This window comes from Camelus bactrianus, chromosome 32, assembly GCF_048773025.1.
Source record: "Camelus bactrianus isolate YW-2024 breed Bactrian camel chromosome 32, ASM4877302v1, whole genome shotgun sequence".
Classification (NCBI taxonomy): domain Eukaryota; kingdom Metazoa; phylum Chordata; class Mammalia; order Artiodactyla; family Camelidae; genus Camelus; species Camelus bactrianus.
The window spans coordinates 4,834,103-4,846,994 of NC_133570.1; the positions used below are offsets into that span (position 1 = coordinate 4,834,103).

Below are 12,892 nucleotides of genomic sequence, written 5' to 3' on the forward strand. Positions count from 1 at the left end.
TGCTGGTGGGAATGTGAATTGGTGCAGCCACTGTGGAGAACAGTATGGAGGTTCCTTAGAAAACTGAAAATAGACTTAGCATATGATCCAGCAATCCCACTCCTGGGCATATACCCAGAGAAAAATATAATTCAGGAAGACACATGCACCCCACTGTTCACAGCAGCACTATTCACAACAGCCAAGACATGGAAGCAGCCCAAGTGTCTAAACAGATGGCTGGATAAGGAAGATGTGGTATATGTATACAATGGAATACTACCAAGCCGTAAAAAAGAATAAAATAATGCCATTTGCAGCAACATGGATGGACCTGGAGATGGTCCTTCTAAGTGAAGTAAGCCAGAAAGAGAAAGAAAAATGCTATAAGACATCACTTACATGTGGAATCTAAAAAAAAAGGACACAAATGACTACTTATTTACAACTTAGATGATTGATTTCTTACACATATGTAAGCACATCTGACTGTCCTTTACGACTGGATTACTGCATTCTGTTACTTCTTCTTTTTTGGTTGGTATTATTCCATTGATAACTATGTAAGTTTAAAAAGGTAAAGTTCTAAACTGTTCTTAGAAACACTGAACAGTACATATATGTATATTTTAAAATAATTTTATCTTTTAATTAGTTGCTCTTCCTAGAATAAACTTTGTTTACCCAAGAACTTTGGGGTAAAAAAAATGTGATAAATTTTATGTTATATATATTTTATCAATAAGTTTTTTAAATGGAAAAAAAAAAGAATACTTTCTCCCCGAAGACTATCTGAAGTATGGCATTTCCCCAAATGTATTGCTAAGCACCTACTGTGTGCTGAACACCTACTGTGCGCTGAACACCTACTGTGCACCAGACCCTGTGCGGGCTGGATGAGGCACAGTGCCTCCCAGGGCTCCTCCTCTTCAAGAGGAGACACGTGGACACAGAAGAGGAGAGAGTATGATGTGAGGGGACACGGACGAAGAGCTGGAGGGGCAGCCTGCTACTCATCACCTTCTCACCCCAGGAACGAGTAATTCCCAAGCTCATGCGCACGGAGGGCTTCCTCGGGAGGCCAGGCCTTCACAGCGCAGGGCTGGGCACCGCCCTCCCTCTGGGGTCCACCCAAACCTCCCGCCGCGGCCCGCTGGACATCTGGGGCCCCGTGCCGGCCCATCCCACTCCCGGATCGGCTGCCAGCAGCGGAGACAAGGATCTCCTCACAGGCTGGGCTGGGAAGCTGGAGCCCGGGCCCCATTTCCCAAAGGGCCCCGGCAGAACAGCACCTAAAGCCCGCCCCCCGGGGAGGGCAGCACAGGAGATAGCCCAGGCGGCTGAGAACCCCGCCCGGGGCTGGCACCCAGGCGCCCGCCGCCCGCGGGCTCCGGAAGCTCAGAGCCCAGGCTCGCTGCTGCAGGGGTATCTTACCATGGAAACGGCAGTGCCGGCCCGGGGCGCCGGCAGGAAGGCACGCCTCGGCGCTGCCAGCGCTGCTCCCCGGAGCCGGGGCCCCGGGCCGGGCGAGTCGCCAGGGGCGGGCGGGTGGAAGGGGGCCGGGGCCACACCCAGAGGGGCCTCCCGCTGCTGCCGCACCTGCGCACCGGGGCACAGAAAGCCCCCCAGCACTCCACTGCCCTGGGGGCCAGCCACGCCCCAGCTCGTCTGCCCAGAGGCCTGGGTTCTGGTTCTAAGAGACGCCCCGACCCCAGCCACCTGCCCACTGGGCCTCAGTTTGCTCATCTGCATGAGTCTGTGCCTATTTGCGAGGCCTGGGTGCAGGCTGGCCAGTGTCCTCGGGTCCCTCGCAGCCCTGAGGGGCAGGGGAATAACTGAGTCCCAGGTGCAGAGGAGCTGAGAGCTGAAGGCTGGACCCCAGTCCCCAGACGCTATGCCCCCCACCCTGGGATGGAGACACAGCTGGTCCAGCCTCCAGCTCCTTCTAGGGGCCGGAGAACCCTGTTCTAGCCTGCGGGGCTGGCCCGGCTCCCTGCTGTCCTGGGCAGGCAGGGGTGGTGTGTGCAGAGACCAGGGTGGCTTCAGAGGGAGGGGGACCCAGAGAACAGCTGGCTGCCAGCCACCCTCTGCCCACCAGGCCCCGCCCGCCTCGCCCAGTGATTCACGTGCCTTCCCGGGGAGGTACAGGGGCCAGGATAAACACTCAACGGCTGGAAGTCAAAAGACACACTGGCGCTCCCCCAGCCTGGCTGTGGTACAGGGCACGGCCCGCAGGACCGCCAAGAACGATAAGCGCTCCTCTGCGAGAGCTCCGTGCCACGCAGTGACAGCCCAGCCACCCGGGGGTCCCGGCCCGACCCGCAGGGACACACAGGGTCGGCACAGTGGTGTTTGTGCCCAGTCTGGGTGATGATGGTGGCGGGAGACGTGGGGGAAGCCGTGCGGCACCCACTGAAACTCAAACTTTCCGCTCAGAGGGTATCAAGCCCCTACTGATGGAGGGCGAGTGGCAGGAGGAAGGGTCCAGGGAGACCCCACCCCAGCACAGGGGAGAGGCGTCCCCACCAAAGCCACAGGTGCCTCTGCAAGTGCCGAAGCGGCCTCTTCTCAAGGCCACCGACCTCACTGGTTGGGGTGGCTTTTGTGGAGACTGGAATTAAACTTGATGGTCTTCAGGGCGTATTTGGGATGTGAGACCCCAGGCGCCCATGTGGGCTAAGGCTGACCTTGACCTTTACCCATGAAGAAAGCGATCCAAGAGGGGGGACATTTAAGCCCCAAGAATTCTTATCCTTGGGTATTGGTGGCAGATCTTGGGGCGGGGGAAGGGAGCCCCTGAAGACCTGCCTCCCTCCCCCAGCACAGCACAGCAGAAGCTCGAACAGATGCCCAGGACGGAGTCACCCCAGAGCCTTCGGAGGGAAGGTGGCCCTGCTGACACCTGGATCTCAGACTTCTGGCCTCTCTGTACCATATCCGTGCCCCCTACCCCAGCGGGGAGGCCAGGAGTCCCAAGGGCAAGAAGGACAGACTACGCTCACCTCACCCCCAGGAGACTCCCTGTCAGTCCCCCCCAGGGGCGTTTTCCCAGGTGGCTCCTGCTTCCTCCCGAGTCCCCGGAGCACCTGGCGGGCTGTGGACCTGCTTGTCTTCTTTTCACACTGAAGCTGCGGGGAGGGTTTCTCAGACGCCGAGCCTTCTGCAGACACGCGGGGCTGTCAGAGACACTGCTGCATTTCCACTGGAGGCCACTCCAGCCAGGAGTAAGCAGACGGGGTGAAAGGAGGCGCCAGGGCTCCCAGCCCCTCGTGGCCGACTCTCTGCAAACAGGATCCTCCCTTGGCCTGACACACCTGGCTCTCTCCCACCTGCGCCTGCTCAGGCATCTTCCCTGGTCAGGGACACACCTGTGAGCCCGCAACGGGGCTATGTGGGCTGTGTCTCCTCAGTCCATATGTCCATCCGTCCATCCACCTGTCTGTCCATCCATCCGTTTCTCTCTCCATATGTCCATCTACTCATCTGTCTATCCATCCACCCATCCATCCTTCTTTCCATGCTTTATTCATTCATCCGTCCATTTGTCTGTCCATTTGCCCATCCATTTGCCTGTCTACCCGTCCATCTGTCCATTCATCCATCCATTTGCCTGTCTACCCATCCACCGGTCCATTCATCCATCCATTTGTCCATTCACCCACCCAACCATCCTTCTGTCCACGCATGTATCCACCTGTCCATCCTTTCATTTGTCTGTCCATCCATCCATCCTTCCATCCTTCTCAATCCTGGGCACTAACTCCCAGAATTCCTAACACTCTCCCCTCTCTGCCCTCAACCTTGGTTTCACCATCACAAACCAGAAACAGAGAAATGAGAAAATCCAGGCAGCCTGGGCTTGGGGTGAGGGCCAGGCAGGGGTGGTGACAGCCAAGATCCTAAGAGGTGGCCATGACCAAGACTTCAAAGAGCAGGGCAGCCCCAGGAAATTTTCGAGGATAGGGCAAAGACAACCCACTGCCCCCCGCCACCTCCACCCAGATCCAGCCCTGAGGCTTCTCTCAGAATCTGGGTCCGGGGACCCAGCACCTTGTCCTGAGGGAAATTCTCCACTATGCCTCTCAGAGATACACTCAGATCCCCAGAGATGACAGGGTGATGGTGGATGCTGGAGAGGACACTGGCTGCTAGAAGACCCACGTCCACACTTCAGGGGATACGGGCTCAGATCCACACCTCCTGTCACCTCTCCACGGCGGGCCAAGACTTCATCTGCCACAGCTGGGTGGTCTGTCTCATCTCACCCACCCCAGTGGTGGCTGTTCCCTCAGATGTGCACCCCAGAGAACACAACTTGAGATCCCGGATGCTTTCTGTGCCCTCCCTGAGGTCCCGAGCTGCCCACGTTAACTGGGGGAGCTGGGCTTCTGCCCACCCCCCACACACGAACCCATCCTTCCTGGTGGCAGTACCCCTCTCCCCAGGATGCCCCCCAGGTCCCGCCTCTGCCAGGCAGGACCGGGGGGGAGGAAGGACGGACGTGGGCTGTTCCTCCATCTGGAGCTGGCGGCCCAGGCCCCAGGAACTCAAGGGCGGCACAGACAGCGTCCGGCGTTTCCACAGCTGTATCCCTTGCCCGGCCTGGCTTAGATATTTGTGGGACGAATGCAGCTGACAGGCAAAGCCCCGCTGGCCCGGCAGGCCGCCCTGGCTGCCCCAGCGTCCTGCGGAGGAGCAGGGCCCCACCGCAGGGAGACAAGCTCTCCACAGAGCCAGTTCGGCACAGGCACCTCTCAGTCGAGTCTCTGATTTGGGTTTCTAATTCGGGGGGCTGTGGGAGTTTATGATGCCTTTTAAAACATAAAAATAAAACACTCACAAGGACATTTTTAAAAGCCCAAATGGAATTTTACCTTCTGGCTTCAGCTTGGCCTACAAGGCCCTGCACTGGCCTCTGCTGGCCTCCACGCTGCAACTCAAACACACCATCTTGCTCCTGCCTCAGGGCCTTTGCACTTGCCCTTCTCGTGGACTGACACACATTTCAGCTCTATAGCCATAAAGACCACTCTCTCATTTATTTTGGTTTCCATGACATGCCACTTCCCTGACCACCCTGTCTAAAGTAGCTCCATCCTCACCGAGCTTTTTGTCTTCAGGGGACTCAGCAATCCACCTGGCATTGTATCATATATTTAAGTGGGTGACTGTCTCTCCCACTAGAATGCCAGTTCCAAGGGGGCAGGGACCTTGAACATCTTGTTCACCGCTGTCACCCATGCCCCCAGACAGTGCAGGGCATACAGCAGGTACTTAATAAATATTGGGGGGACGAATGACTGATTTCCAGACCTTTGTTTGGTTTGGGAATTACCAAGGCCATTACCATCTTTGCTCCAAAGAGTGAGTAAGAAAACCTATGGGAAAGTTAAGATAGGGGGTCAGGGGTTCACGCACACCCAGGTTGGTCCCCAAGGCCTTTTTCGTCTTGGGGGCACTGTCACAGCCAGCCGGTTACCCTACATTAGTGGGGTACTGTCCATAAGGTAAGTCTGGTTTATTAAAGTACAGTGGGGGAGATGGGGCCTCTTTGATGGAGGAGAGTGTGAGCCAATTTACCACGTACGGGCAGCGTGATACACAGGGTGACACGCTGGTGAGGCCCTCGGGGGCCAGGGGATGCGGACAGAACGGCAGCTCCCTCTCCCCCCAAGGCTGGGGCGTGTGCCACCAACTTTGACCGGGAAGGCAGGGCTGGGAACTGTGTGTTTAAGCAAAGACGCTTACCCCAGGCTGAAACCCAGATGCTTGGTGGGGTGACACACGACCCTACCCTACGAGGTCGCCAAAGCAAACCCGGCCCAGGTTGCTGCTGGCCTCTTCCTGGGCATCTGAAACCTTGGCTCCAAGACTCAGGAGAGGTTTCTGTCCCTTTGTGCAAGATCGACAGCCAATAATTTGTCTACACCTGCGCCTGGAAAGCGTTCTCAGTGAGTCATCTGCAGGCAGGGCGATGTTAAACACCAGATTAGCAACGTTTAACAAGAGTTAACCAGGAGGTGAGGCGGCCTGCATGATAGTAACTTAGCTGTCTGGGGCCCCAGCTGCCAGCCCCAGGGGTGGGAAGAGGTTGCCCATGGCAACCATTTCCTGTCTCTTTCCTAAAAGCAGCATCTTCAAACCCTGTTGGTTCACAGGTATTCTCTTTTTTAATTAAAAAAAAACAAAAACAAAAAACACCCGCACAGGTTGTAGGCAGTTAACTAGCTACACAGTTAAAGGCCGGATAATAGAAGCTTGGGGTAGAGGCGCCGGAGCCCAGTTCCCTGGGTTCCATTCCAGCACGGCTGCTTACCAGCTTGGGCAAGTCCCAGCTCCTGTGCCTCAGCTTCCCTCTCTGGAAAATGGGTGTAATAAGAGTGCAAACATACTGCCTAGGAGTACTGTGAAAATTAAATGAGTTGATGCAAGTAAAGAGACCACTGCTAGCACCTGGTAAGGCTATCTAAATGCAGGAGTCATTACCTGGGCTGAAACAGCCCAGGTTTTGCCCTCAAGCCAAATTAAAAAGATCAGAGAGCACAGTTCCAGACCTGGCATCTGGTTAGCAAGGAGGGGAAAAAAGTAAAGTCAACCAGGACAGCCAAGCCCAGGAAGCCAGGCACGCTGTTCGTACGGCTGCCCCCGGCAGGTAGAAAAAGCACCCAGGAAAACCTTCTGTGAGACGGATTCCAGGTCACCCCAAGAATGAGGGGGAAGGCTGGCTCCCTGTCCCCCCGCTCCAAGCCCCCTGGTGTAGGACCCCCACAGTGATTTAGCCCCCGCATGAGCAGCCCAAATACCCGCCATGCAGCTGTGCCAAGTCTGAGACACTCTTGCAGGAAGGCTGGCCTGTTCGAACAGCGGGATCAGTTTAACTGCAAAAAGCCTGGGTCACATCCACCAGTCCCTGGAAGTCCTGAATGCCTCTCCCACCCCCAGCCCCTAAAAGAGACCAAAGTTCAAATTCAGCACATGATTTTCACCTGAGTGATTCTCAAACTTCGCTGCATATTAGAATCACCTGGTGGGGGGGGTGGTTGTTGAAAATCTCGACGCCCTGGTCCCAGCCTCTACTCATCCAATGAGAATGTCTGGAGGTAAGAGGCGGGCATGGGTTTTTTTTTTTTTTTTTTTTTCAATCTCCGAGAGATTTCAGTGCCCGCTCCAGTTTGGGACCCACTGGACTGAGGAGCAAGGGAGACACGAGTGACATTCACATGAACGGGCTGCAGGCAGGGGAACCATTCCTTTCTGCTACCCGGAGGGTTTCCAGCTGGGAGGAGGCAGGTACTGCCCCGTGAGGTACCAGGAAGGCATTGCCGGGGCCCCAGGAAAGTGGGGTCCTGCTGGCACACCTGGTAGAAAAGGTGTTAAAGCATGCACAGAGTGGCAAGAACGGGGAAGTGCCACTGGAATGGTTAGCAACCTCCCAATTTCAACTTGTCGTTTCCTCAAGTTGGAAGGCACCGGATCCAAACCCCACCCGCAGTGCTCCCGCCAAGCGGGGAAGGGGTGTGGGGGACTCAGTCTCAGCCCAGCCACCAAGCTGGGAAGACACCTGAGTCCACCTGAGGGCCCCACTAAGTCCGGTAAGACGTAAAACTCCCGAGTGTCCTGACCTGGGGTTCCAGCCTCCCCCAAGCACCGCCTCAGCTCCACGTCAACATCCCTCAACATCCCGGCAATGAGGGGAAGGGTTCCTGTCTGGGTTTGTTTTTTTTTTTAAAAAAAAAAAAAAAGGCTTTCACGTTGGCAGCACGGGGGAACAGTAAACAGGGAGCCTGGTCAAGAGCAGCCGAGGAACCTGGGTAGCATGCCTGCACAGCCTGGCCTGGGGCTCCTGCCCACCTAGCCCGGAGCCAGCCTCTCTGAGGATTTTGGACAGTCCTCACCCCCTGTCCTTTTACTGCTGACAGTAAGATAATCACTCCTTAGAGGGGCCCACAGCCAGGGAGAGGTCTGTGTGTCCCGCGGTCAGGCTGGACCACCCCCACCTCCGCGCCCTGACCCCCACCCGGGCAGCGTGGCGGTCACTAGGCCACCTTCTCGGCTGGGCGGATGGCACCCGGTCTAGGGGGCGGCGAAGGCGCGTACTTACCGCCCTGGCCTCGCTGGGTCCCGGGGGCTCCGAGGAAGCGCCGGCGCCCCCCGCGCGGGCGTCGAGGATGCCAGGCGCCAGGGAGTAGAAGGGCGGGCTGGGGCTGGGGCTGGGGGGCAGCCCGGAGTCGGGGCTGTCCAGCAAGCCCTCCCGGCTCTTCTCCTTGAGGCTCTCCTCCATGCCTTGCAGATGCAGGTGGCCCACCATGTCTAGCGAGCGCGGGGCGCAGGCCCTCGGGGGGGCTCCTCCACCGCGCTCCGGGGCCCGGGGCGGGCGGCGGCCGGGCGAGGGCTGCGCTCTCCGGACCTGCGGGCAGAGCCGAGAGGCGGCGCGTCGGGCCCGGGGCCCCCCGCGAGCCCCTGGCTCCGCGCGCTCGGGGCGGCCGCCGCGCCGCGCTGCCACGCCGGGCCTGCGGCCCGCCCGCCCGCCTGCTGCCGCCGCCGGCCGCCCTCCAGCCACGCCGAGCCCGGCCTCGCCTCAGCGCTCCACCGGCCCAGCCCGAGGCGCACGCCGCCGCCGGGCCCTCTCCGCACCTTCCCGGCCGCGCCTCCTTTTCTAGGCGCCTCCTCCTCCCTCCTCGGCCGTCCTCCCGGCCCACCCCGCCCCCTGCCTGCGCGGTGGGCAACCGCCCCGCCCCGCGCCTCCACCCGCCCGCGCCAGGGGGCTGCACCGCCCGGCAGCCCTCCGGAATAAACGCCCTGGTGGCAGCACCGAGGGCTGACCCTCCCCAAGTCATCCCCGGGAACAGTGGTAGTAATAGTAGGGTCTGATGGGACCATTTCAGGTTTCCTCCAGCTCACTGAAGTCTGAATAAAAGAATCTTCAGAAACCTGCTTTAGAAGATCTGTAACTTACACGGGGGTGGGGTGGGGGTTGCAGAAACAAGATGCTTAAGTGCTCACAAGCATCTGTCCCTTAGCCCCTCTCTAAGGGGACTGTCCACCTTTTGGTTTATGTTCTAAAACCCGCAACAAAGACCCTGGGTACTTGTATCTCCATCATCCAAGACCAACATGCTGGACCTTTGGGGTGGAAAGCACTGGGTGGAAATGGGGCTGGGGGAGGTGATAGGTAAACATTTCTGGAATCCTCTAGCATCTGGCTGTTTCCCAATTTCTTCCAAGCAGGTTTCGCTTATTGACAAAGCTCTCGCCCATCTTTCCCTGCTTTCCCTTCCTCCCAGGGGAGAAAGAACTTCCTTCCCTTTCTTCTGATGACTGACGAGGGGGGTCCTTTCGTTTTCAGCTCCCACCCACACAGTCACCCCCACACCACCCCCAGGTGATCCAGCTTTCCATTCTGAAAGCAGGGAATACAGGGATACCCGCAGATGGCTTTGAAAAGAGCAGGAATGCGGGAGAGGCTAATATTCTCGCCAAGGGGGAAAGGAGTGGGGGGAGGTTTTGAGTGTGGATGGATACACTGGTTTGGCTTCTCTTTGGTGCTTTCTCTTCAGATACCCCCAAACTGAGGGCACCACCATAAGGCATGTTCATTCCATCAGGATCCATCAAGCCCCCTACTGTGCCCTCAGCACTGCCCTTAACTGCAGAACCACCCATGAGTAAGACAGCTCAGCCCTGGGGCACCCAGTCCCAAGGAAAGGAGCTGAAACACCCCAGGAAGCAAAGGCTGTGAGTTTCACCGAGGAAATTAACAAGGCACTGCATGCAGGGATCATCAGAGGGACCGTTTGTTGCTGGGGTGTTCCTGGAAGCCAGCTCTGAGGAGGTGACATTTTAAGATGAGCCATGAGCCGGAGAAAGAGTTAGCCTTCCAGGTGGGGGTACTGCAGGGACAAAGGTGCTCTCAGTGGTGAAAGTGAGGTGCGTTCCAGGAACAGACAGACGGGTGGGGTAGCTTCCTAAGAGTGCTGGGGGGTTATGAAGGGGGGTCAGGACACAGAGGTCCCTGTTAGCAGGTGAGTTTACAGCCCATTTCCCTATCAGCCAGGAAGGTCATGGGAAGTCTGCTGCCCAACCGGAGGTTTGAAATACCTGGAGCATTCTGGGAAACAAACAACCAACCAAACAGAACAAACTGACTCCCTTTGCTTCAATTCTTAGGCAAGACAGACCTTCTTCCGCCTTGGGCTACCTGACCAGAAATGAGTGGGTGACATGTTATATCATCTCAAAGGACAAAAGTGGGGGGCCGTGCTTTCCAGAACATGAACACATTAAAATTCACGTTTGTCCCAAATACTCACCCACTCAAGCCCATGGAAGGGAGCTGGCTTCAACTGTCTCCACTGCTGGGCTGCTCTGGAGAGGAGTCTTTGACAAGAACCGCCGACTTCTTACCGCAGGGCAGTGAATCAGGCAGCCCACCCTCCAAGGGCCGGTGGGGAGTTAGGGGCAGGCGTGTGGGGCAAGGCTGCATCGATGAAGGGTTATCTTGACTTTATTTAAAATGTTGATATTTTGCTCGCCTGGAATTTTTTGCATTAATTTCAACCTTTTAAACACAGCAGTAAAATAGTGTTTGTGGTGACTTCTGCACTTGCGACATTTCCTCCAATTCCGTGCTCTAAGTGAGCGCCCCACTCTCCTCACCCTAACCCTGGCCCCCTTATGCCGCCATTCACGCTTACCAGGAGAGCCTTCATGACCAGGCCCCTTGGGTTCTGGAAGTTTTCCTACACCCCACACAACTTCCCCTGGAGTGGACTCCCCGTGTGGAGTCAGGTTGGAGATGTGTACACACCCAGTGGCAGGAAAAACATGACCGCACGACAAATGTCAAACCCTCAGTTAGCGGCCCACACCAATGACCCCATGACCACGACCTCTGACCTTTTCAGATCCACTGAGGCAGGCCCGGGGGCCGCCCATCGACTGAAAGCTGTTACTGTGAAAGCTTCTGTTTCTCCCCGCTCCAGATGGTCTGCAAATGTCAAAGAGGGGAGAAAAGGCCAAAATTTCCATAAATTAGCTTGAGCCAGGAGCCAGCGGGTGGGTAGGTGGCTTTCTTGGCCAGTCTCAGGGGAAGGGGGCTTGAATCTCTGTAATGCGAGCCCAGAGAGTGAGAAGGGGACGGGGAAGCTTTCAAGGTCTGGGTGCCTGCTCCGGGCCAGGTGCTGCGGGCCGAGCCTGAGATCAGGTCTGCAGGGACCCGGATGTGGTGTGAGGGGCTTTGGGCTTTATCTGTCAAGGGATGGGGACTCCAAAGATTTTAGGAATGAGCTGATGCAAATTGCTTCTGAAGTAGTAGAGAGGAGAGTGGAGACAGAGAGTGGGCAGAGAAAGTGGATATTTCAGAGAAGTGTTAGGGTATCCCAAAAGGGGTCCTGAAGTGTGTGTCCCGCGCTGGAGAGAAGGGGAGACCCTCGGACTGCATGCCCCTGGGAAGGGAGACATTTGTTCAGGAGCTTGTGACGTCACCTGCTTTTAAGAAAGATGACCTAACAAGGTCCCAAGCTCCGGGGGGCGCACCCAGTACCCCAGCATCAGGGGGACTTTCCCAGGCTGCTTTGTCAGGGGGAGAGAGAAAGGCCAGAGGATTAAGGGGAAGGGCACAGAGGAAAAAAGGCTTTTTCACTGAAAGCCATGAGCCACTTGTTCCAAGCAGCAGTGGAGAGCATTCACGAAGTAGGGTTGTGCATTCATGGACAGCTTACAAAAGCCTCTGCACATTCACTCACACTGGAAACTACCCGAAACTCAAGATGGATGCATATTACTTCCATTTTTAAATAAAGCAGATCAATCCATGGAGGCTCAGAGAGGTTAAGTGATTTGCATAAGGTCACACAGCTACTAAGGAGCAAGCCAGGCTGGGGGACATGAGGATGGATGTGGGGTAAGCTGCCACTGGGTCCCAATGAGATTTGGGAGGCAAGACTGAGGTCCCAATGCCCGACAATGAGGCATTTCTAGGACCTGCACAGAAAGGACCAAAGCCAACAGCCCATCTAGGGAGCATGGCGAAGACCCCTAAGGCCCAGGATGGGTTAAAGCAAAGACCCTGCTCGTGTGACATGGTGGTTGTTCACAGACCACTTCCTGCTCTTGTCAACTGCACTGGAAATTCCCCAAGGCAGGGCTTCACTCTCCTGTTTCCTGGTGGGCTATGCATATACAGCAGGTCTGAGTAAATGCTCTAGTCACTCACATTGAAGGCCCTGGGGAGGTGGTGGCAGTTCATTTAATCAGATCTGTAGAGTTCCCCAGAGTTCCTCAATGGTCAACATCACTGGAAAGATTGGCAGGACATGGAGAGTTACAGCACCTTTAGAGACAAGAAAAAGGAGGCTCAGAGTGGGTAAGTGTTTTGCCTAAACTCACACAGCAGGGCCCATTCTTCAAACCCTCACCTGGGACCTTTCTTGGCTATCAGGCAGGGGTCTGTGTGCAACAAGGAGCGGTCCCTTTGCGTGGGCCAAAGTCAAAACCCACCAAAAAGCCTGCTTCCTCCCCCAGCCGGCATGCGGGGCCTGCAGGCAGATCAAGGCTGTTTGCTCTTGTTTCAGGAGCTCCCATCAAGTTTCGCATGGGGTGCTCTTGCCAGCAGGAATGGGGTGCACCCCTGGGAGGGGCCATGGGGCCATGGGATGCAGGGCACAGCTGTAAATACTGCCCACTCCCCAAGAGAGCCCCCACTTGAAAGAAAGGGGTCTTCCACTGTTGGCATACTCAGCTGCCTGGGTTTGAACCGCAACTCTCTGATTTGGGCAATTTGCGTGACTTCTCTGTGCCTAAGTGCCTCCATCCACAAAGTGGGGACATTAATAAAGGGATTAAATGAGGATTAAATATACTGGAATTAACAGGACGGGAACCTGCTTCCAGGCATGCCAGGGCCGGGCTGAGC

The 12,892-nt window shown here is 56.5% G+C and overlaps 1 protein-coding gene across 3 annotated transcripts in view; it reads right to left on the reverse strand.

Annotated features, from left to right (window-relative positions):
* The window catches only part of RFLNA (refilin A), a 234,527-nt gene that overhangs the window by 12,307 nt on the left and 209,328 nt on the right, over nucleotides 1-12,892 (reverse strand). For 2 of the 3 annotated variants that reach the window (XM_074355935.1, XM_074355937.1), the window contains 3 exons: nucleotides 12,194-12,310; nucleotides 10,290-10,966; nucleotides 8,081-8,386 (listed from right to left, as the gene is read on the reverse strand). In XM_074355935.1, coding sequence (XP_074212036.1) covers nucleotides 8,081-8,287 — 207 coding nt within the window. In that variant the 5' untranslated portion in view covers nucleotides 8,288-8,386; nucleotides 10,290-10,966; nucleotides 12,194-12,310. The remainder of the gene's footprint in view (nucleotides 1-8,080; nucleotides 8,387-10,289; nucleotides 10,967-12,193; nucleotides 12,311-12,892) is intronic. The other variant, XM_074355936.1, reaches the window with a different exon arrangement.